Source organism: Cervus elaphus, chromosome 1, assembly GCF_910594005.1.
Source record: "Cervus elaphus chromosome 1, mCerEla1.1, whole genome shotgun sequence".
NCBI lineage: Eukaryota > Metazoa > Chordata > Mammalia > Artiodactyla > Cervidae > Cervus > Cervus elaphus.
In genome coordinates, this window is record NC_057815.1 from 65,497,717 (window position 1) to 65,523,869 (window position 26,153).

The following is a 26,153-nucleotide window of genomic DNA, read 5'->3' on the forward strand; positions in this document are numbered from 1 at the left end:
GTAACTCTATGGCTGATTCATATCAATGTATGACAAAACCCACTGAAATGTTGTGAAGTAATTAGCCTCCAACTAATAAAAAAATAAAATAAAATAAAATACCCTCTACCAAATTGCATGCCCAGGCAATACTTTATTTACTTACTCATTTTATTTATTTATTTATTTATCAGTCATTCTGTGCAGCATATTTATTTATTTATTGGTCACTCTGTGTGGCGTGTTATTTATTTATTTATTTACTGGTCACTCTGTGTGGCATGCAGGACCTTAGTTCCCCAACCACAGATCAAATCCATGCCCCTGCAGTGGAAGCATGGAGTTTTAACCACTGGACTGCCAGGGAATTCCCCCAGGTAATATTTTAATATTTAAGTATTTTTTACAGACATTATCTCATATTCTCATAATAACTCCATGAGGCATTATTATTAAAATGAGGTGCTGAGAGGCTAAGTAACTTGTCCTGGGTCACAGAGATAAGCCAGAGCAACGACTCTAAGCTGAGCTGTCTGCCTCTAAGATCCACACGTGTCATCATTACACTGTGTGGCTTCTTCTGTTTCTCTGTAGCTTTAAGTTCCCAATGCTCAGCATTATTTTTTCATTTGCCATTGTCTTAGGCAGAAGTATATGAAAAGACCTAGCAGAAGAATTTTGGTGAAGTAATCAAGAAGGCACTAGGAGGACAACGGAAGCTGACAGAAACAGAGCAACGAAAGCAAGGAGAACCTTGCCCTGAGATTAAAGGCCTTTCAAGACCAAAGTCCCTACACGTCAACGAAATTTAGCATCAACCCTTCTTCAGAAACATGAAAGGAAAAAAAAAGAAAGAAACATGCACAAGGAGGGTGCCAACATGGGTTCCCACGCTGCTTTGCAGCCACCTTCCCATCACTCAAAGGGAATATATACCTCAGAGAAGCCCTTCCTAAGCTATACAAGTCAAGTCAGGGGTCACTTCTCAGCAGCGACATCATCAGAAATAATAAAAGTTAAATACCAAGGGGAGGGCTTCCCTGGTGGCTCAGTGGTCAAGAATCCACCTGCCAATGCAGGAGACATGGGTTTGATACCTGGTCTCAGAAGATCCCACCTGTCTCAGAGCAACTAAGCCCACGCAGCACAACTACTGAGCCCAGGAACCACAAGGACTCAGCCCCACACTGCAACAAGAGAAGCTGACATGGGTTTGATACCTGGTCCCAGAAGATCCCACCTGTCTCAGAGCAACTAAGCCCACGCAGCACAACTACTGAGCCCAGGAACCACAAGGACTCAGCCCAGGAACCGCAAGGACTCAACCCCACACTGCAACAAGAGAAGCTGCCACAGCGAGCGCCCGCGCACCGCAACTAAAGAGCAGCTGCCTCTCCTCGCTACTAGAGAAAAAGCCCTTGAAGCAATGAAGGCCCAGCAGAGCCAATAGATAAACAAACAAATTTTAAAAAACTGAAGGGAACTCAGCCATAAAAAGAACAAAATAATGCCATCTGCAGCAACAAGGATGGACCTAGAGGGTCTCATACTAAAGGAAGTTAAGTCAGACAGTGAAAGACAAACACCACATGATACCATTTATATGTAGAACCTAAAAAGAGGCTACAAATGAACTTATCTACAAAACCAAAATAGAGTTACAGATGTAGAACATAAACTTATGGTTACAAGGGGGTAAGGGGGGTGAGCAATAAACTCGAAGATTAGGGCTGACAAATACATACTACTATACATGAAATAGATAATTAATAAGGACTTATTGTACAACACAGGGAGCTCTCCTCAATACTCTATAATGGACCATATGGGGGAAAAAACCTTAAAAAGAGTGGATGTATGTATTTGTGTAACAGATTCACTTTGCTATACACCTGAAAGTAACACAACATTGTAAAACAATTTTACCCCAATTAAAAAAAAAGCTAAGGGGAAAGGCAAAAGAAAACTGCTTTTTCTTTATCTGGAGAGGAGAAGACTCTACATGGCCCTGACTCCTACAGAACTCCTCTCTCACCTCTCCCAAGCTTCCTGGAAAAGCGTGGCACACAAAGGAGAGAGAGGAAGACCACTCACCCAAGTGAGGAGTGCAGCCGCCCGGGTGGCATGGAGCGTCATCTTGGTGAACCCCGACAGTCACCCCGATGCACCTGGAACCCGAGAGAAGAGGCAGGACGGTTAATTACATCAGATATCCATGATGAAGGAAGAAGGGGGAAATGGCTTCATTTACCAGCTCTACCAAGGCACCATGGGAGTTTTTAGAGAGCTCAGAGCATACAACAAAATTATTCTATAAAACATACAGTGTCATAGTTGACAATAAAGAACTCTGCATTTAATTCAATGTCCACAAGCTCTACATACAATCTTTCTGTCCCTTAGAAAATACAACACTCAAAGCTGGACTTCAACCCTACTCTTTGGGACGTGGTGCCCTTAAAACGTGGAACAAACATGGTTTTTCAGACACACCTAGGTTTGAATGCTGATTCCATGTGACCATGCTCTTGTGACCTTGGACAAGTAGCATTAACTTCTTTTAGTCTGTTTCCTCACCTGCAAAATGGCATCTGCAAAAACCTCTCTAGGTTATTTACTGTGATGCTTCAAGATAAAACAGATAAAGCAAATAGCATAGTGCCTGGCACATAGTAGGTTTTCAATAAATGATCACTGTCCTTAAGCAAAAAGATTGATTTCTGGCTCTTGCTGTAGGTACCCGAAGTCTGCCTAATTAACAATAACCAAGTCTTTGGGGAAAACCATCAAATTCTGGATTTTTATATCCCCCACAGAAACGTCAAAGACATGGCTCAAATGGGAGACAGGATGAAGCCAAATCCAATTCTGGCAGAGATCCCAGGGGACAGTTAATGAAAGATTAGGTACTTGTCCTGGTATTTTTACTCCCAATTTTCCTTTCCAGTGGGAATCTTCCATCTGTCTGCCAACCTGCTCAAGAGACTACACACCTGGTGACTAAATATTCCCCAACATCTCTTACCAGCTCCCATAATTCCTACAACTCTTCATGAGAGTAATCAGCCCCACCCCCACCTCCTACTGCCATGGGTGCCAAGTCTGTCACTACTCTAGTAGGAGGAACAAGAGTGGTGAGAGTCATCACCTGTAACTTTCCCCACATTATCAGCATCTCCAAGGTGTGGGTTCTGTGGGACCAACACATGCTGAGTACTATCTGAATACAACATGCTGGGGTAAGACACCATGCTTGTCCATAAGGAGCTCACTGTCTAATGGGGAAAGAGATACATAAATCTGTTAATCCACTACCCATCATCTCTTAGGCCTTCCTCTGCAAGTGTACTCTGCTTAATAAAATCAACCAAAGAGGTTTTTTTCTTAGTCCTTACATATGCTCATCCTGTGCTGGAAGCTACATGGGAAATGGGAAACAATGACATGGTCCCTGCTTTGAGGGGCTTACAGAAGGAAGTAAAATTAAACATAGAAGATGCACTAAATAATAGAAGAAAATAATTAAATGCCAAATATAACTAAATGCTAATTGTAATTAATCGCTTCCTGACCCTGCAAAACCCAATGTGATTCCACCTGCCATACAAACGTCACAGTTTTGGAAATGAGCCAGTTCACCCAGGTTTTGGCAAAAGCAAGTGCAGTGGTAAGGGAGAGTTCTCAGGAGGGCAGAGAAACTAAGGGGCCTCTGTATTCCTTGGTTTTGGATGATGTTCACCCAGGGTGGCCTATCTATGGGCACTGACTGCCTTGCTCCCTCGACAGGATGAAGGCAGATGGCCTCAACTGCTGAACTGCAATAAGGCTTTTCTGGTGGTTAGTCAAAGTTATCGCAAGGACCACGCTTGGCCCTTGGAGTAAAGGCAGCAATGTCCAAATGCTATACTGGGGCTTCTTTAGGGCAAAATAAATAAATAAATAGAAGCTCAGAGCTATTCAGGAACAAGGGCAATGAGGCCCTGATCACCTCCTCATCAACCCACTGCTGCCTCTCCAGACTTGCTGTCCTTTTGATGAGGCCCAAAACTGCAGTCAGAAATTGCATTTGCAACCGGAGGTGGATCTTGCCGCCCCTGAGAGATTCCACAGCTGTGTTGCTAAAAATGACCTGACCCACCTCTTCCCTTCATCTCAGAGGCAAAACACACAACCCTTATGTCCTCCCAGGGGAGCCTGTCTAATACTGGTGTCAAGGCCAAATGCCTTCTTCTGTGCTCCCCAGGCACAGGAACGGGCAGAATTCAATATTCAACATAAGGAAAGACCTTATCAGGTCAAATGCCACAGAGGGGCACTTTCTCAGAGACAGGACACTGGGGTGAGAGCCTTTGGGGCAGCTCAGTCATTCACTCACCTCTGGATATTGAATGACTGAAGCCAGTCGCACAGCTAGACCTCGGCAATGGGACTACAACTTTAAGCAGACCTTGGCTTGGAACCCTAGGGCTCCCAGCCAGAGCACCATCCTCCACACCCTCCCCCTGAAATCTGAGGCAGGCCCCACCCAGAAGACTGGGTGATGGTGATGGAAAAACAGATCCCCTCGATTGCAGCCTGGAACCATTTCACAGAAAGGTCTGCTAAGATTCACCCCCAATTCAATCAGGCAACTCACCCCCAACCCACCCTCAAAACCCTCAATCAATTAACAAATAAAAATCTTGAGATGCAGTCCCTCTGTGGACACCTTCACAATTTTAACCTATCTCTTTCTTTGAAAAGAAGTGCCCTCAGCAGAGAAGGCATTCTCTCTTTGCCCTGGGCTCAAGAAGGAATCAAGACACAAAAGCAGCTGCCTTATAAACCAAAGGTCTTGTATCCTCTTGACATTTTCACAAGTGACATAATGTAACTCCCTCATGTCAGGATCACTCCCCACATTTAAGGTAACCCCTCTGTCTCCAGAGAAGATAAATCAGGACAAGAACTCGACACTCAAGAGATATGCAGGGACCTGGCCTGTACCCTCTCTGGGTCTTAAAGAGTTAAAACCTAGCCCTGGTTTCCTACCAGGGCTGAAGTTAATGCAAACCACCTGCTCAGATGCAAGGACCAGGACTGGAGGGTCAGGTTGCTGAGCTTGGGGTCTGTTCTGGAAAAGCTTCAGTTTTAAGCACTGACCAAGTACAGGCTAAAGGCCAGAGTTTTGAATTGTGGCAGCACTACTCTCCTCATCCCGCCCCCCCAAATTGGGTACCAGCTACTTCTGAGACCACTACTTAGCCACTGACTGCCCTCATGAACACCAAGATAACACCAAAGTGCCCTGTGGTCTCAGAAAGCTGCAGAACTGTACTGATAACTCAGCACAGGGGCCCCCGCCTCCACTGAATCTTCATTCTTTTAGGTGATAACTCCCATTCCCAGACCTTCAGGACCCAGGGCCTACACAAACCCTCACCTCAAAGGTTCCAGCTGCGTGACCCACTGCTTTTCTACTGTGGTTCCGAAGGCCCACAACTCATAAGAGAAATGGCTGTCCCAACTCTGTGCCCATGCTCAATGGCAAGATTTACCACTACCTACCTAGACAGCCTGCCTGCCTGTGACCTCCATACGTCTTTCTAAAAGGATACCCCCACATCCACAGAGCGAACACCCTAATTGTGAGGGTGTTCCTCTCCTCTGACAGGAGAGGAGGCACACTCAGGCAAGCACCCAGACCTCATCTGGTAGGTTATCCCAGAGTGGCCCCAGCAAAGGCCAATTCATGTCACCACTGGCTCACGGGTCATAAAGAACAGGATAGGAAATATCCTGCTGGTGCAGCCCTGGCTAGGAGGAGGTAAAAGGCCCAAGAACCAGCAGCCCTGAGAGAAGCCAATGAGGGGAAACACAGTCCTCTTCAACCCCTGAGGAGTTCTGAGCAGGAGCTCTTGTCCAAGTCCAAAGAGTTTCTCTGCACTCCTGAGGTCAGGGCAAACCAGTGGTGCTGGCTGTACTCCCAAGCTCTCGAAGGGGCTCACTCTGGACTCAGGCCTCCCCCTCTGCACGCAGACCAGCCCCTCTGTGTAGCCTAGCATTTGGCCCAGTGTCCTGGTGAGGAACACGGGAAGGAGTGCAAGGGAAACCAAGGTTTCCCTGGTTTCTTCAAAGTGGCTTACTAGTATCTGCCCTTCCCCCTAGGCTCTGTAGGGTCCAGATCAGAAAGATGTGGGCACAAGGGCTGCAATCAAGAACCAGATCTGGGGCCTACAGCCCGACACTACACACACACACCCACTCCAGCAGCTTATCAGCGCCTGCCCCCACTGCTATATCAACACCCCCTGGTCCCTACCAGCGGACAAAATGAACCTTTTTCACTCCCCACCGCTGTGTACACACCCAGGCCTCACTCGGGAATAGAGACGCTCTCCCGAGCTGTCTACAGCTCAACGTGCAGGCGCACACGCTTTCTCCCTGCGAACAAAAACACGCTGACATCTACGCGAGGGGGAAAGAAAGCGACCCTTTGCTCTAAAAGGCGCCAACTCCCGGATGTTGGCAAGCTCTGCTCCCAGCGCCTGTTTCTGAGTGTTTATTTGCTCTCCCTCTCCTCTCCCTCCCCTTCAAGGATGGCGCAGGAAAGGGAGGTGAGGGGGGAGAGTCCACCGCACCCCCTCCTCCATGTTTGAACAAAACCCGAGAGAAACAGTGAGGGAGAAAAAGTCTCAGTGCAGGGGGGGAAAGGGGAGGGGGGCCTTACCAGACTCCCAAAGCCACACGGATCTAGAGGTTTTAATCCGCCATTAGCATTTAAATCTTGAAAGGAGAGGAGGAAGGGGGGGGTCTAGTGGAAAGTAACCCCCCACACACAAAAGAAAAGTTGTTGGTTTTCTTCTCAGTCAGCCTGGCAGGAGCGATCTTCCTGGCTGACAGCCAGAAGTGCGTCACAGCCAGGAGTCTGCTTTCTTTAAAGGCGCAGCGAGCTTCCGCGAGCGGGGAGCAGGGCACTCTCCGCAAGGGGGGAAGGGCGGCAGTCGGGGGCCGGGAGGAGGGGGCCCCCGGCGCGCCGGAGAGGGAGAGCTGCCGAAGCCCGGCCCGCAAACAAGAGCCCAGGACGCGCGGGGTGGGGGCGGCGGGGGGAGGAGCCGGCAGACAAAAATACTGAACTGCAACAGTGGCGAGCGCCAAAGCAAACTGTGGCATAAACACACGAAACGCATCTCACAGCGGCCTGCCTGACAAACCTGATATCCCCGGACACTCCCCCTTCGCGCTCTTAAGACGGCAGTGACAGCCCCTCCGTCTCTGGCCAGCCGCTGTAGGGTAGGCCGCGGGCTGCCCCGGGGGTTAGATCAGCCCTGCCTGGAGGCGAGCAGGGCAGGGAGGAAGACCCGGCAACAGAGGCTTTGGAGAGCGCGAGGGACGCAGGCCCTCGGAAACAAGGGGCGGTTTCCTGCCGGCTCCGGGGCGGGCCGCGTCTCTAAGCACACACGCCGCTCGCTCGCACACAAAGCGCCGGCCTCCGTCCGCGGGCGCCGCCTGCCCTGGGACATGGCCGCCCCGTTCCCCGAGGGAACCTCTCCAGCCCGTACCTTCTGCGTGGCTAGGCTGGGCTGCCGCGCCGCGCCCGCTCCTCCCCCTCGGCCACCCAAACCAGGTGCCCGGGCCCACGGCGGCCCTGGAGCGCGGGCCTGCGCTGTCCTGTCCGGGTGACTGCGCGCTATTGTCGGCTGCGGAATGGCCGCCAAAACCCCAGCTGTGCTGCCAGAACCTAATCCCCTGTTCCGCCAAGCACTGGTGGGGAGGGGCTGAGGGGCCGAGTCTCGGGACCTCGGGCGGCAGGCAGGAGCCCCTCAACAGACACAGGCACTGGGACCCGTCGGCAGAGTCTGCTCCCGCCTCCCCTCCAGGGCCGAAAAGAAAAGATGTCTGACGCTCATAAAACAAAACCACAGTGTTTCCACCCACCAAACAATGACTCTCACCGATCATGAGAGAAACCCACCGGCCATCGGGAAGCCCCTCATCTTACTTGCACTTACACCGCAAACATTTATTAAGCACCTACTATGCAAAAGTTACTGCTAGAGGACACTCGAGAGAGCTTACGTGCTCAGTCGTGTCCGACTCTTCGCGACCCCATGGACTGTAGCCCACCAGGCTTCTCTGTCCAAGGAATTTCGTAGGCAAGAATACTGGAGTGGGTTGCCATTCCCTTCACAGGATCTTCCCAACCCAGGGATCAAACCTGAGTCTCCTGCATTACAGGCAGATTTTTTACTCTCCGAGCCCAGAGAGCATACAAAGAATCACACCAAGCATCTGTACTAATATAATTTCAATTTCAATTTCAGCATGTGCTAATTTTTCACCAAAAAAGACACAAAAATTCTAACCAGTCGAGAGTAGGGAAGGACTAAAAACTAAGTGATATTTTAATCTGGATCTTAAAACACATAGGTAGAACTTGCCCACATAGAAATGGAGAGAGAAGGAAGGAAGAAGGAAAGCAGAAAGGTGTGGATGTAGTGGAGGAACAGACTTGAAGGGAGAATTGGGGTAAGATTTGGAAAATTCTGAACTTCAAGAAATGGAACAAAGATTTAGATATTTATTGTTTGTTTTTAGCACAGAGATGTGGTGTGATGAGAAGTGTACTTTGAGAAATTATTCTGGTATATAGATGAATGAGACTAGCAGCAGGGAAGCAGGTCAGAAGGCTGCCATGACAGACAGGAGACAGGCAATGGTTGGAGGGGGGAAGGTAAGAGAGTGGAAAGAAGGGGAATGACAGACAGTGGGGACAGGATGAAGGGAAGGGAATGACTGAAAGCTGAGGGAGGAATTGTAAAGAAGAAAGTGTGAGGGGTGGGAGGGAGGACAGAGAAGCCATATACAGAATTAAAATAAGTGTAGAGATGCTAGGGATCACATTATTAATAGAACACGAAAGAAAACAAGGTACAATAAACAGCTAATGCTTACTGTGTACATACTATGTGCCAAGCACTGTTCTGCTGGTCTAGTGTGTGTTGTGTTAAACTCATTAATCTGAAAAACTCCCTTCAAAGAGTAGATACTATTATCACTCATCTTTACAGTGAGTAAACTGAGCCACAGAGATAAAATAATTTGCCCCAGATCACACAGCTCGTGAATGGCAGGACATTGACACCTCCTGCTGTTCTGTGACCCCTGGCAAGTAACCTCTGAGTCTCAGTACTCCTATTTGTAAAACAAGGATAGATACTTATTTTGTAAGATTGTGATGAGGATTCAATAACCTCTATAAAATGTCCAACACACTTCTTGTGCTTAGTCACTCAGTAGTGTCTGGCTCTTTGCAACTGAAAAGAAAAGATGTCTGATTATCATAAAACCACAGAGTTTCCACCCACCAAACAGTGACCCTCACTGAGACCACGAGAGAAACCCACGGGTCATTGGGAAGCCTCTCATCTTACTTCCACTTACATCACAAACATTTATCAAGTACCTACTATGCAAAAGGCACTGCTAGAGGACACTCTAAAAAGCATACATGCTCAGTCATGTCTGACTCTCTGCAACCACATGGACTCTAGCCCACCAGGCTCCTCCGTCCATGGGGATTCTCCAGACAAGAATACTGAAGTGGGTTGCCATGCCCTCCTCCAGGGGATTTTTCCAACCCAGGGATGGAACCCAGGTCTCCTGCTTTGTGGATTCTTTACCATCTGAGGCACCAGGGAAGCCCAAGAATACTGGAGTGGGTAGCCTATCCCTTCTCCAGGGGATTTTTGTCGACTCAGGAATCAAACCAGGGTCTCCTGCACTGCAGGTGGATTCTTTACCAGCTGAGCTACCAGGAATCCAGCACACTGACTAGCAAGTAAGGCACAGGGTGGTACTTAAAGGTCAATTCCTACTATAGGATTTTGAACCCTTGTCACCAAGGTGTCCAAGCAGAATTTCGCTCACCATTTGTCAGGGAAGCTAGTGGGGTGCTTCTCCCTGAAAGAGATTAGGTCCCCAGCCAGGATGCTTGCTTTCCTTCCATCAGTATGCCTCTATGGATTTTACTTTATCAACACCTCAACTACTGGTTATCTTGTGATGGAGTTAGATTGTAGGGGACTTTCTACACTGGGTGTCTTTTTATGTTTGAGTTTATTTTTAATAACCATGTATTACACTGGTGATCAGAATAATGTGTCTACGTACTGCATTTGTCATTTGTATTGCCTTGACTGTATATGCAGGGAAGTCTTGTTTTCACATCTAGAATGTAAATTCCTCAAGGGCATAACTGTCTATGATACCTCATGGTATCTGTTCCACTGAACTACATCTGGATGGAAGGCTTCCAAATTCAACCTTCTGGCCACTAGAGTAGGACTGTGGTGAGTAGTGGGGGTGTTCTGGAGGGGGTCAGAACAAGGCCCATTGCTGCAGAGACCACCATGGTCCCACTTCTTCTCCCAGGCAGACCCTGTATCCTGTTCCCACGGTATCACTTACAGTCTGTGATTAGCAATCGCTCTTGGTATTCAAAGATGCACCAGGAAAGTACAGGCAAAGCAAAAGCCAAAGCTTTTATAGAAAAGCAAAGAGGCAAACATGATTTAATGACTGGCATGATCAATACTCCAGAAAAGGTCTGAGGTGAAAATAGGAGGCAGGCCTCCTAAAATCACCATTGCCACATCTGGCACTGTGTCAGCTCTGAAGCTCCCTAGCACATGAAAGGATTGATACTGCATCTCAAAAGAATACAAGAAGTCCTCCTCCCGCCCTCCCTTGGCTTTAAACTCTAGACAACAGCTTCCAGCTGTGCAGCCTCAGAGGCGCTGAACTCTCCTCTGGAACCTCTCCACCACAGCTGCCAAGCTTCTGGGCCTGCTCCTCAGGACAGCCCAAGGAGCTGGGCCAGCTTCCCCGGCCTCTCCCTCCCCCACCACACAGCGCCACTCCCCTGCCCTCCCCTCCCTTCCCCTGCCCTCCTCTCCCAGGGCAGCCAGCCAGAAGAACCTCCCCACCCCTCCTCTCAGCCTAGCCAGGCAGTCAGCAGGCCACATGGCTCCTGCTGGATTCCACAGCCCCTGCTCACGGTCCCCAAAAGATTGCTCTAAGAGTGGTAAAACCATTTTTAAAAGAAAGAGAAGGAGGGGAAGAAAACGGCACCTAACACAAAATTTGAAATAGCCTTCAGGTAGAGGTTGGAGGCATTGGGGATGGGTGCAGAATGCACAAGGTGTTTTCAAGGTGTCTGGTATATTACATCTCCTGAGTTGAGTGGTATATGGTGTATGGGTGTTTATTATTCTTGTTTAAGATATAAGCGTTATGATTTTTTAAAGTGTATTCTCATTTTTACAAGTTTAAACTGAAGAAAGGAAGGGAGCTATTCCCCTGAGATGGCTCAGGAATGAGTGGTTCTTAACACGAATCATTTGCCTGGCATTCATGGCCCTATGGGACCCGGACCATGTCTTACCTTCCACAGTCACTGCCCGTACCCAAACCCTCCACCCTGCCAGACTGGTCTTTGCACAGTCTTCTGAGGTCCCTCTGAACCTCACACCTCAGCCGTCCAGCCTGGGAGGGAAGCTTTCCCCACAGGAAGCTACAGGCTAAAGCCTAATGAGAGCCTCTCTCTCAGTCCCTATAGGCCCTCCCACAAGGAACGCTGGCAGGAGAAAGGCTTATGGATCCACTACCTATGCAATGCCTTCTAAGTCCTTCCTCTGCCACTGGATGTCCTAGCATAATAAATACCTAAAGACTATCATTATTGCTGCTGTTACTGTTGTAATTAACAGCTAACATGTAATGAGCACTTACATTACAGACACTGTGCTGAACACTTCTTAGCTTTACTTTGTTTAATCCTCACAATAACCCAGTGACACAATAACCCAAAATACTATGATTATCCCTATTTTACCGAAATGGAAAACTGAGAATGGTTACATAACTTGCTGAAGGTCACAAAGAATAAGTGTTGGAGGTAAAATCTGAGCTCCATTTGAGCCCAGATCCCACCCTCTTACATGGTCATTTTATCTAATTCTCAGGGAAGTCTTAAGGTAGGTTTTATTTCTAAAGATGACAAAATCTGAGGCTCAGAAATTAAGTGACTTTGTTACCTAAATAGTGAGTTGTCTATCTGGTCTCTAAACTAGTCTCTGCTGCTCTTGAATAAGCAATCATTGAATGAAAAAAAAGGCAGCAGCACATCCTCAGTGGCTCAAAGAAGCCTCGTACCTCTACCTCCTTCTAAAGATCAACTGTTTAATCAAAAACAGTCAACAGTTCCAATTTCCAAGATAACCCCTAAAAGGACTTCCCTGGTGGTCCAGTAGCTAAGACTCCACACTCCCAATGCAGGGGACCCAGGTCCAATCCCTGTCAGGAAACTAGATCCCCCATGCTGCAGCTAAGAGTGTTCATGCCACAACAACGATCGAAGCTCCCGTGTGCCACAGCTAACACCTGGCGCAGCCAAATAAATAATTTTTTTTTTAAGTAACCACTTAAGTTTTTTTCTGAAGATGCAAGAGCTTTATAAACATTAAAGGGCCAAAACTCTTCTGAATCAGCAAGCACAAAAGAGAAGCCCTCTCCTAGAAGGGATGTTGGACATATCTAAAGGGTGAGAAGCCATGGAGAAAGAAGGCTGGAGGAAATACCATTGGCTGGAGGGAAGGACAATATTTCAGAACCCTGACCTGGAGCTTATTTACCAGGCCTCATTCTCCCTCTCCAGAGGGTAGTGGCTAAGTAATGAGGCAGTGTTGGCAAGCCTGAGCTTCCTGGGGAGAAAAGCAGAGGGCATATCAAAACCCAGAGAGGATTCATTATGACATCCAAGAGGCTCTATTCACTTCTCCCTCAAGGAGGTCTTTCTACAAAACACCTAAGAACCTGTTCACCCTGTTTCATTGTCACAGAGGAGCAAAGGGCTCTGTCCCTACAGGCAACATATCTAGCACAGTGTTTGCTCAAAAGCACAGAACTGATGATGAGAAAGGTCAAAGAAATGAAAGGAACAGTTTTAATGTAAAGATTTGCAACTCCTGGAGACAGCCTTGCCAGTAATAGAAAACACACTAGGTTTGGTGTTGGAAGTGACTGGAGGGAAATTCTGCGCCAGCCACAGACTGTACTTGTGGCTTCAAGCAAGGCACTTGCCCTAACTTGGGCCTCAGGAAAAGGTGAGGGTCAGATCATATCTAAAGGTATCTCCAAAAATTTCCCATGATTCTTTCTCCAGGACACCATTCTCAATAACAAGAATCTTGCAATAAAATGAATTTCCTCAGTACCTGGTCAAAAACCTCACCAGTTAGGGCTTCCTTCTTCCCCAAATAGCAAGTCCACTAGAAACAGGCACTTTGTCTGTCACCCTACTGGGTCCCGTGCCCAAAGTGAGGCACTGAAGGGTGTTTCATCAACCCTGATGAGAGGAGGAGGTCCTCAAAAATTGGTAGTTCCAACTTTGCATGGGGTACAATGAAAAATAATAGGAGCCATACTTGGCATTTACAAGGTTTCATAAATAAAAGCCACAGAGAAAGTGCAATTTATGATTACATTGATCTCAACACCCTAAAGAAAAGCAGCCTTCTATACCTGGCCAACAAATCACAGAATCTCAAGGATGAAAGAGCCCTTAATGGTCTTTTAGTCCCCCCTTAGATCAACACTGGAATACATGTGACAGCTCTGCTGAAGATTTCCTATCTTCTGCCTGAGAGAAATTTTACAGTTTATTTGTATGCCTGAGCAAGGCCTGCCAATTCAAGACAACTTGTGATTTCAGAACATGAGCTGGGAGAGCAGGATCCTGCAGGATCTGGTCTGTTTCAAGTCGGTTTTAAGTAATCACAAAACTCAGAGGACATCTCCCTCTACCCTCTCTCTGTCTTCCTCTTCTTCTCTCTCTTTCATATCTCCACCTCTCACACAGCACTGAAACCTCTGTCTTTCTGGTTCAAATCCACTGCTTCTATCACACCAGGATGATTTTAACCACTGACAGAAATGAACAAAAACATATTAATAGGGATTAGATTTCTGAATGGGGTGCCAGATAACTCAAGAACCAAACCTGTCAGTGTTACTAATAAGTAAAATAAATGAATCTAGTCTCTAACATGGTCATGATAAAAAATTTAAAAATTAAAAAAATTGAAAAACCCTAACATTTTAACAGATTTCTAGGATTTAAAGAAGGCTACATCTCACGTCTCAATTAACTCCCCTAAACTTAGAACCCTAAAAGGCAAGCATGTTTATTAACAATTTTATAACTAGGACCCTAGGCTTCAAAAAAGAAGGCAATACCTGCCCTCAGGGTCAACCACCAAGGCTGCAGAACCAGAACTCACCTTCTAAATCCATGGCTCTCTCCAGTCCAACTAAGCTACATCCTATATACCTTTCCCATCAGCACAGCTTTTTATTCATACAAAGCACTTTTCAATTCCTTGTTCAAACTGTTTCTACTACAGCTTGTGAAGTGGGCAGAGCTGGAATCATTTTCTCCACCTTTAAAGATGCTAAACACCATTCTACAAAATAACATTCCATATATCTGGCGTCACTGAGAAGTACAGAATCCCTCCACAAGCAGTTTTTCTAAATGAAATCTCCCTTTAGGACCAAACCCCTTTTGAAAAAAACTATTCACGATAAAAAGTCTCCAAAATGCATATGTTACTCTTAGAGTTAATGAAATTTAATCAGAGACATTCAACTATAAACATGAAACAAACAACCTACAAATACTGTGCTCAGATGAATGAGATGGGCTCAAAATCCTGTGAAGAGACATACCTATAACTCACCTAAACATGAGCCCAAAGAACAAGGCCTTGAGTATTGCTGATTCGAAGGTAAGAGAACACTGGAAAGTGTAGTAGAGACCAGGAGGGACTTACTAAAGAGCAGTGGGAGGCACTGAAGGGTTTGAGCAGGAGAATGGCATGCGTGGCTAAGTGCTTTGGAAAGGATGGATCTGGCAGGACGGTGAGTCCAGAGGCAGAGGACAGCAGAAGTAAAACTGCTTCTGTCAGGCAAGGGCAGTAGGAACGTTTAAAAAAGGTATATTTAAAAGGCACTGTGGAATAGGCTCCAAGATCTTAGGAAACAGGAGTATGGGAAAGGTGAGGAGCAGCAAAGACCTCTAGGATTCTCACTTCAGTGAAAGACTTCAGAAGAGGAACACAGGAGGAGCTACTGTTTTACAGGCCCTGTGAGGGACGGATTAACTCAGGAAGGCATGATGAGGAAAGCTTTACCGAGGAAGCAGCATTGAAGCTGGGTACTTAAAGTATGAGTAGGATGAGTAAGGTTTCACCAAAAGTTAAAAAAAAAAAAAAGCATTCCAGCAGGGAGAACAGCATGTGCAAAGACAGAGCTTACTACATCTGAGCCATGGGGTGCAGTTTTAGGAAGGTGTAGCAGATGGTGAGGCTAAGTAGCACTAATCCATGAGGAACTGACATCACACTAAGGAATTCAGATGTTGTCCTGGAGGTGATGGGAAAAAGGTTTCTGAAGGGAAGAAGCAAAGGGGAGTAACATAGATCAGACCTACATTCCTGGCTGTATAAAGTATAGGCTGAAATGGTGAGAAACAGAAGGAAGGCAATATAGCATAATGGTTAAGAGTATGGAGTCTGGAGTTAGACAGACTAATTAAAACTCTGGCTCTAGGGACGTCCCTGGTTGTACAGTAGATTAAAAAGTCCAACTGCCAATGCAGGGAACACTGGTTCAATTCCTCGTCAGGGGAGATTCCACGTGCCATGGAGTACCTGAGCCCACGCACCACCACTGAGCCCACGCTCTAGAACCTTCGAGCCGCAACCACTAAAACCCTCGTGCTCTAGCCTGTGCTCCGCAACAAGAGAAGCCACCACAATGACAAGCCCATGCAGCAAAGAGTAACCCTCGATCACTGCAACTAGAGAGCCCCCGCATGTAACAACAAATACCCAGCACAGCCAAAAAAAGCTGGAGCCATATTTAAAAAAAAAAAAAAAAAAAAAATCCTGGCTCTAGGACTTTAATAACTGTGCAAGCTTTCCCATCTGTAAAATGGGAGTAAGAATACTTTCTCAGAGGGTGATAAAAGGAATTTATAAGATAGTATGTGTAATGAAGGTGCTTAGCACAGTACCCAGCACAGAGGTTGAAAGTTCATTAGTAAAAAGGTACTGAAGTTCATTAGTAAAAAGTTACTTCTGTGTGTGGTCTAGTGTTGTGCATGCTCTTCCTCCTACCCAAAGCTTTCTCTTCCTGTCCACATGATTAATTCTAACTTACCCTTCATGCGTGATTGCATGCTAAGTTGCTTCAGTCATGTCCAACTCTGTGGGACCCTATGGACTAGAGCCTGCAGGCTCCTCTGTCCAGTAAGAATACTGGATTCCCCAGGCAAGAATACTGGAGTGGGTTGCCATGCCCTCCTTCAGGGGATCCTCCCCACCCAGGGACAGAAGCCAAGTCTCTTATGTCTCCTGTGTTGGCAGGGGGGTTCTTTACCGCTAGCGCCACCTGGGAAGCCCCATCTTAACCTTCATATCTTTGCTCAAATGTTAGTTCTCCATGTAAAATCTCCCTAACCACCTGGATTAGGTCAGGCACAGCATCATATTCTTTTCCTTTAGAGCTCTCATAGTCTCTAGTTACATCTTTTTAAATTTCATTCTCTTTTTTCTACTACTGTAAATTCCATGAAATCACATACCGTGTGCTCACCACTGAATTCCTAGAACTGAGTAAAGTGCATGGCACCTGATAAGCATTTACTGAATGAATGAAAGATTTCAAATTAAGTTTTTAAAATGAACTGTTTATAAGATGCAATCTTTATATAGGTTAGAGATATCAATTTGGGTCACATTTGGAACACTGTGACTATAATCAGAAGTGGGTCTATGGTGGGATCATGCTTGCCCTATTGGGCCTGTAAGGAGTGGTATATTCATTTGCTATTGAAATCAGCTAATCTTAGGCCAAAGCCTCTGCCTTACACAGCTCTAGGAGGCACCAGCATTAAGAGAGGAAATGAGAGAAAAATGGAAGAAATTCCAAATCTTTGGGGATTCTATTTAGGTCCTCTACTCCTCTATATTATTTTCATTTTGGAGCATTTAACAGAAACTAGTGACTATACCAAATGTCAACAACAAAAAAAGGAGATAATACTGGTAGATAAGAGAATGGATTTGGGATCAAACAAACTTCTTCATTTCTCTTCTTACTTGAGGTTCACATCATCTCCTGCTTGGAATTCTCCCTCCCTCACCGAAAACAACTAGCAGTTGTCTTTGGCTTTTCACCACTGATGGTATTTTCCATCTACAAAATATTTCACGTGATCTCACAACAGTTCTGTGAGGTAGACGTTATTGTTTTCATTTTATCAAAAAGAAATGAAGTTCAGAAAAGTATCTCCCCTAAGGTTACACAACGAAAGAGCAATAGGATCACGATGCAACTCTGATGTTCTGGCTCCATACCTGGAGCCCTTTCCAGCAGACTAACCCAAGATAACCATGAGCTATCCTGACATATACTTTCACTCCTTTTAAAAAGAAAACAGCACGGGGATAATGGCTGGAAGGGGGGGTATAATGGGATGCTGCTAATGTTTTTGATATAGGACTAGTTACACAGGTGTGTTCATTTTCTGTAAACTTCCAGGAGCTATATACTTTGTAACCTGTTCCATGTGTGTTATACTTTAAAAAGTAAATACCAGGCAAAACTACAACAGAATAATCAAAGTTCAGAAGCATTAAATTGGATACCTCAGAACTACATGTATATTTACCTGACTTCTCAAGCAGCAGCTACGTATAGGACACCTACCAGTTAATTAGTACAAAATCCTTGCACACTCAAATACCATATCCACCCACCCACTTCTCCCTACCCAGAACGACTAGGTGATATGAGTGAATCTGTTGGGATTAGGAGCAAGGGGAGCTCAGAAAGGGGCCAAGCATATATAGTTAATGAAAATAAAAAGGCACTGAAAAGTAGAACTATCCTGTATCTTCAATGATAAGATATCTCAATTTTAGAGATAATAAAAATGTGAAAAAATAGCCAGTGCCAATTATAAAATGCATTTTAATTTCAGACTGTTAAAATGTAACAAAAACAAAAGGCATTTAAAAGTAAATGAAATACAACGTTCTAAAATCTCAAGAGGTGTTGCAATTATAGAACTGTACGACCCTAAACCTGTGGGATGTCAGGCCTAGAAAGGACCTTGGAGACCACTGTCTCCCGGTACAAGCTCTTCACTTTACACATGAAAAGACTGAGGCCCTCGTTTAACAGTTGTTAAATGACCTTATTAAATTAAAGCTCACACATAAGAAAGTTTAGAACTACAACTACAAAGCTGGTTCCCTTGCTCCTGCGTTCTCTTTCCACTACCCAGATACTAAACCCAAGAGATTTACATGATAACTCTATTTTTACTTTCATAATTCTTTACTTCATTAACTCACTAAAAAAATTTAAAGTACCTCTTAGAAATCAATTAAGATGAAAAACTATTTAGGAAACTTTATTTTTTACTCAGGAAGTTTATCTTCCTTGTTCTGTAAAACTAATGAAGCAATACAAAGTTAGATAAAAATAAAATTAGCCTCCCATAATCTCTCAGCCTCCAAGTCCTCCCATAAGATAAGAAACATTAGGGACTTCCATGGCGGTCCAATAGTTAGGACTCTGTGCTTCCGCTGCGGGGGGGTGGGGGAGGTGGGCTCCATCTCCAGTTAGGGAACTAAGATCCCACATGCTGCGCAGCATGGCCAAAAATTAAGTTAAACGCACAACTTGCAGGCTTTCAGTTCCTAGGCTTGTGCACACATCACCATAATTTTAAAAAAAGAAATGTTATCAGATTTTTCCAGGCCCCCAAAATCATAAGCACAAGTATGTTTGTTATATTTTAGGAGGATTTTTTAAATTATTCTCTATTTTTCAAAAACTAGGTTTACATATTAACATCGCTCTGCAACTTATTTTTCTCAATAATTGATTATGAACATCCCAAGGGTCAGTAAATGTAATTCTAACTCACACTTGAAAAAAACTGTATAACAACAGTGCATATAAAGGATATACCATAAAATGTTCACGTGTTTTCCTATTGATGGACGTGGATATTTCCAGTGTTAGATTTCAAACAGTGCTATAATGAATATCCCTGCACATATTTCTTTTCAAATGAAACAAAAAACTATTTCTACACAAACACATTCCTTGTTGTCCCAAACATGACTGCTTTTTTTCCTATCAACATCCATGCTTCGCATGCTCACTGAATTCCTCTCTGGGCCCTGTGTGATAACTGAGAATAAAGCAATTTGGAGAATGTCAAGACAAGACATACGATAGTTACTTGGTAAATCAGAACTGGCCTGTCTGGCTGCCTCTCCCAGCCGCCTGCGCACAGTGCCCTCCCATCCCCTCATACATGTGCTCCTTGTTCTCAGCTCAGCAGCTGCTTCCAACTCAACTGACATGGGCAGAGCCGGCCGGCGAATTAATTCTACTGTGTCACACTCCCGGCCCACCAGCTATCCAAACAAGTGGGAAGGAGGGAGAATACATTATCACCATGAAATAATATAATAAAGAAGTACACAGAGTAAAATGCAAAACACCCCATTTGTCAAACTTTTAACCCATTTTTGACAATGGCACTCCCTTCCTCAGAAGTACCACTGTTAGAAGTTTGTTGTATAACCTTTCAGACTTTTCCTAAGCATGTACACACAGGCACATATGTATGGATACACATGTGTGTGTATTTAGACAAAGTGTGTGTGTGTTTGGTCGACCCACCTACAGTCATATTGTATAATTTGTATTACGAAAGAATGCTACAGTAATAAATAGTGAACCTTTTTACATACAAGCTAATATTTCTCTAGGATATGTACCAATAATTGGGATTGATGAAGTCTGTGCATGTTAAATGTTGATAAGTACTCCCAAATTAGCATCCAAAAAAGTGTACCAATTTATAGTTCCATTAACAGAACATAAATATTCCCTTTTCAACACCCTTCCAACAATAGATGCTATTTTTTTTATTTTACCAAATAAAGGATAAAAAGCAATATAGTCTTGTTTTAATTTACATTTTCCTGATTTCCAGAAAAGTTAAATATCCTTATGCGTAATCAGTCATTCTTATTTTTAATAGAAAGAATTATTATTTTGAATTTAAACATGAGAACTCAGAGAGGCTAAGGTGACATAGCTAGTAAGTAGCAGACCTCAAAGCTAAATTTTTCAACAACTTCTCATCAAAGCTAGGCCTTCTGACCATCTAAAGTAGTCTCCACGACCCAGAGGTCACCAACCTATGCCTGATGGCCAGCTGCCCCTAATTTGTAAATCAAGTTTTACTGGAATATAACCATGCCCATTCATTTATGTAGTGTTTATGGCTACACTCCACTTCACCAATGGCAAAGGTGAATAGTTGGAACTACATGGCCTGCAGAACAAAAAAGATTTATACCCAGATCTAAACAAAACAATTTAACACCTGAAGAAAAGTTTCATAATGAGATTAACTGTTGTCCAATTGACTGGAGTGTGGCTATGTTAGAGAGTGTGGCTCATTTTAAAATAAATTTATATGCAGTATCAGTCTGGAATATAATATTGAAGAAATGAATCCAAAACACTCAAAAGAAGTCAAAAGACATTCTTCTACTTCTTGGTTGGAACACTCCTCTAAAGGGTTTTCTATGTGCTATTCTTCATTCTCCTTGTCTCTTTAATTCCAACTGGTAAGAGACAGATTCAGTTCCTAAGGTCCTTCAGTGACGTGGATAAGCAACCTTCGCTCCCACTCACGCACTAGGATAATATGAAATCAAAGGAAGCCCCACTCTCTCTGCTACTAACTATCCCTTCCCCCCCACTACCACCACATTAGAGATCTCTCTCCTCCCCTTTTGCTTAGAGAGAGAAGATTCACTAGGAAGCAGCTAACATTTCCATTATGTCCAGCCAATAGCTAACAGCTAGGGTCCTGGGACTTCCTCTGGTGATCCAGGCTAAAACTCTCAGCTCCCAAAGCAGGGAGCCCTGGTTGAGGAACTAGGTACCACATGCCACAGCTAAGAGGTCACAAGCAGCAATGCAAGATCCTGTATGCCACAACTAAGACTGGGCAGAACCAAACGATAAACAAACAAAAATATTAAAAAACAAAAAAAAGTTAGGTCCCTGATTTTTGTGAGAAAGGGAAGCTGATTCTCGCTTTCTAGATCCTACCCCTCTGACGATCCTGGCCATAAAAGTAATTTCAACTGGGAATTTTAGGCCATTCAGTTCCTGTGGGGCAGATGGGGAAAGTGCCATTATCCTCATTTTATAAATGGGGAACTATCATTTCCAAAGGTCATTTTAGCAAATAGGACCTTCACACAGTGACACCTCCATCCACTTCCTCCTTCTATCCTCTCCCAAATGTTGATCTTATGTAACAATGGCAAAGAAGCTGACTTTATATAATAATATGCTATAAAGGAATCCCATTAATATGTATAAAATTGCATAATTTAATAATGGAAAGATAACAATCTAGGATTTTAATAGAGAAACTAACGATTAAAAAAGGAACAGTGCATTTTCTTATGTAAGTAATCAGGCATTCTTTAAATGATTCTCTGGAAAGAAATTTGGCAATACATATCAAGAACCTAAAAAATGTTCATATTCAAACATGCTAAGTGAAATAAACTAGACAAAAAGGGACAAAAATGGTATGATCCCATTTATGAGGTACCTAGAATGGGCAGGTTCATAGAGATAGAAAGTAGAACAGAGGTTACCAGGGACTGTGGGAGGAAGGAATGGGAACTATTGTTCAATGTGTACAGAGAATCTGTCTGGGATGATAAAATGTCCTAGAAATGAATAGCAGTGATGATTGCACAACACTGTAAATACACTTAATGCCACTAAATTGTACACCTAATTATGAATTTAACATGTTAAAATAGTAAATTTTGTTATGCATATTTTACCAAAAAATTTTAAAGTGAGACTGCTAAAAAAAAAGTTTGGTGTTCTTTGATCAAATAATTCCATTCACAGCAATAAAAGTCTAGAAAATTATCTGAAACATAAATACATGTATAGGTACTAATATAATTATTTAACATTATGAAAAACTGGAGAAAAACTAAATATCTAACAATAACTCAAGTAAATTAAGATACATGCATACGATGAAGCCTTATGCAGTCATTAAAAATATTTTAACTAATTTTAATGACATGAGGAATGCTGAATTTTAAAAGCAGCATAAATAGTGTTAGTGGGTATGACCATTTATTTTTTAAACTACATATACAGATGTGTATGTGATACATATACACACACCTGCACACTTGTGCGTATGAACGTGCATGTGTATATTTATAAGGAAACAAGTCAAATAATGTTTATCTCTGATTTGTGGAATTATGGATCACTCTTACTTTCTCCCTTAAACACCTTATTTTTCAAGTTTTCTAAACTGTACCATGACATACAATCAGGAAAATTTAATTTCACATCATTTCACCCAGTAATTCACTTGCAGACATACATCATAATAACAAAAAATACTGACCAAAACTTATGCATAATAATGTTCATGCAAAAATTAAAAAAAAAAATGTTCATGCAAAGATACAACAGAAATTACTAATAAATTATAAAGTAATAAAAACTATTAATAAGTCATTGTTAAAAAATAAATAAATAAGCCATTGTTACCTCTGTAGAGTAAGATTAGGATAAAGCACGAAGTGCAACAGACTTACTTATTATATCTATTACTTTTTTTTTTTTTTTTTTCTTTTTCAAAATATGGAACGCTTCACGAATTTGCGTGTCATCCTTGCGCAGGGGCCATGCTAATCTTCTCTGTATCGTTCCAATTTTTAGTATATGTGCTGCCGAAGCGAGCACATATCTATTACTTTTATAATCTGTATCAAAGCATTACAGTATTGTTTAAAATAGAAAAAGCTGAAAGCACTATAAAAATCCTATATGATTAATGGATAAAGAAGATGTAACACATACATACAATGGAATATTACTTAGCCATAAAAAGGCTGGGGAAAATTGGGTTATTTTTGGAGATGTGGATGGACCCAGAGTTTGTCATACAGAGTGTTAAGTCAGAAAGAGAAAAACATTTATCGTATATTAAGGATACATGTAGAATCTAGAAAAAATGGTGCACACGAACCAATTTAAAGGGCAGGAATAGAGACAGACATAGAGAATGAACATGTGGACAAGGAGGGGGAAGGGGAAGGTGGGGCAAATGAGGAAATCAGGACTGAAACATATATATTACCATGTGTAAAACAGACAGCAAGTGGGAAGCGGCAGTATAGCACTGGACCTGCAATGCAGGAGACCTGAGTTCGATCCCTGGGTCAGGAAGATCCCCTGGAGAAGGGAATGACTACCCACTCCAGTATTCTTGCCTGGAGAACTCCACAGACAGAGGGGCCTTGCAGGGTACAGTCCATGGGGTCTCAAAGAGTGAGACACAACTGAGCAACTAACACACACACACATATAATAAAAACCAATGGGAAACAGAGAAAAAGCAGAAGACAAAATTGTAGGTACTATATGACCTGGACTACTCCACAGAGAAATATGCATAGGTACAAAATACTAAAATGAAAATAAGTGGTTTTCTCCAGATGGTACAGTTATGGATGATTTTAGCTTTTTCTTTATATATTTTTCTATTTTTTTTCTGTACTTTTCATATTTCCTACAATGATTATATGCTATTTTTCAACCAGTTCAAAAATATGTCGTTGGTTTCCACTATATAATCAGAAGTTGACCCCTTATGATGGGTTTTATCCTCAAAGAATAAGCAATAGTAAGTAACCTATGAAACAAGACTGCATGATATATATGTCTAAGAAAATTTTCATCTTTGAGGGGTAAGGAAAGCTCAGTCTAAAGGGACACTGCCAACTACTTCCTGTCTTCTTGCTTTTGGAGGAAATGGCAACCCACTCCAGTACTCTTGCCTGGAAAAATCCAATGGACGGAGGAGCCTGGTAGGCTACAGTCCATAGGGTTGCAAAGAGTTGGACATGACTGAGTGACTTCACTATCTTTTCTTTCTTAGAAAATATAACTAAGGAAAAAAGTACCTAAACATTAGATGCCTGACAAACTTTGTACTTTAAGAACTAAGACGACCACCTTCTCAACCCTGAAATCAAAGACCTTACACCTGAAAAACACATCAGAACCTAAATCACATGGCTGGGATCGTGTCACTCCTCATCCAAAACACTCATGAGCTAACTTCATGCAGAATAAAATCCAAATCTCTTAGTATGACTCTTAATGTTCTTTAAGATCCAACCAAACATCTTTTCCGGCCTCATTTCCAGCTCATTCCTCCAAAATATCTTCTATCTCAGGAGCACTTTTCCCAAATATGCCAAACATTTCCCCAGGGTCTGTGCTGCTGCCATTCTATAACCTCCTCCAAAATGCCCTTCTAAACTTAAGGAATTCTAGAATTTTCCTGGTGGCTCAGGGTAAAGAATCTGCCTGCCAATGCAGGAGACACAGGTTCAATTCCTGATCCAGGAAGATCCCAGATGCCACAGAGCAACTAAGACCATGTGCTACAACTCTTGAGCCTCTTCTCTAGAGCCTGGGAACCATAACTACTGAAGCGGCACCCTAGAGCCAGTGCTCTGCAACGAGAAGCCACCGAAACGGCAAGCCTGTACACAGCAACTAGAGAGTAGCCCCCACTCTCCAAAACTAGAGAAAAACCCTTGGAGCAAGGAAGACCCAGCACAGCCAGAAATAAATAAATAAATAAAATTATAAACTTAAGGAATTCTAATTCACCAGTTACAACCTGGCTCAAATGCTTTCTCCCTTCAGATGCTCTCCTTGTTCCCCCCAATTCAGGAACAACTGCTGTCTCCTCTATATGCTCCCATATTGCTTGTTCCTCTACACACTTCATTTCATTCCTCCTTGGGTCGACACTAGTTGCACATATGTTTCACTTGACTAAGCTCCTGAAGAGCAGAAACCATCTTATTCACTTATCAGCTCCATTCCAGCACAATGCCTGCACACCGCAGGTGCTAAATAATGCTGCCCGACTGAATGACAGCCAGCTGGCCCTCTTCTAATGGATTCTTTCAGTGAGGCAGCCAGTGAAGCTGAACTGTCAGAGAGGACAAGCCCTCTAATTTAAAGCCACATACCTAGGTAAGAGTGACCAGCAAAAAGCTGTCATAGGCCTGCCACTTTAAGGGGACTGGCAAGCTGGCTGTGTTTACACAATCCTAATTAAAACTAAAGGGCACTGAGGGAAAGAAGAGAAACAGAGAGATTAAGAGGTGTGGATACTACAGGTCACCTCTTCCTCTCTTGGGAGCCCAAATCTCCCAGCCTAGTACCCAGCAGGCTCACCAAGCAGGCTATTCTCTGGCTGCTGTCACCCTAGGACCTGAGTATTGAAAAGCAGCTGATTAGGCCACTTCAGTCTCTCCAGCAACTGGCTCTGCTTTTAGGCATTTAATTTCTAATTGTGGTTACATGGGACCTTTTCTCTAAATGGATCCCACACTGCTCCAATCATTAAGAGAATCTCTTTAAAGAGAGGCTTGAAATTAACAACAGCAGGGAACAAAGTCTCTAAACCATCTAAATCACAATATCCACACTGTGCATTTTGATCACATTCACCCCCACCTCCTCTAAACAATAGGTCCTACCAGGGAACGACTACTTCTCTCAGGACCAGCAAGTCCTGTGATTGTTTTTCAGGAGAAAGCTCCCAAGGCCTGCTTCTCATTAAATAGCTGCTTCACGTTTGATCACTCAGCTGTGACTGTTAGTAGAGAGTATAGTCGCTATAATTCAAGTACTAAAAAGGAATTCCACTTCTACCCCTTGTCTAATAGTCAAGCAGCTCAGGACAAACAGATCCTTCCCCACCTCAAACCTCCTTTGGCCTACCTGGTTTCAGATCTGGAACTCTTAGTATCTAAATTTTTCAGTATATAAATGAAGAAAACATGGCTTTAAGAAAGAGAATAGCGAATGATCACAGAGTGTCTTGGTGACAGAATCTTTTGACTTGGATGCCTAACACTTTATTTTTCTGACTAGTTATCAACAAG

General features: G+C 43.6%; 1 protein-coding gene and 1 non-coding gene across 10 annotated transcripts in view; both read right to left on the minus strand.

The window, feature by feature from the left end:
- Positions 1-26,153, minus strand: part of NUMA1 (nuclear mitotic apparatus protein 1) — a 71,609-nt gene that overhangs the window by 30,662 nt on the left and 14,794 nt on the right. For 2 of the 9 annotated variants that reach the window (XM_043906032.1, XM_043906021.1), the window contains exon 2: positions 2,074-2,147. In XM_043906032.1, coding sequence (XP_043761967.1) covers positions 2,074-2,115 — 42 coding nt within the window. In that variant the 5' untranslated portion in view covers positions 2,116-2,147. Of the gene's footprint in view, positions 1-2,073; positions 2,148-6,688; positions 6,956-7,172; positions 7,439-7,520; positions 7,828-26,153 lie in introns of those variants that run through there. The other 7 variants (XM_043906042.1, XM_043906051.1, XM_043906070.1 and 4 more) reach the window with 7 other exon arrangements.
- On the minus strand, positions 22,816-22,923 carry LOC122703940. Its single transcript, XR_006343674.1, has one exon. It is a non-coding gene; the product is annotated as a U6 spliceosomal RNA (small nuclear RNA).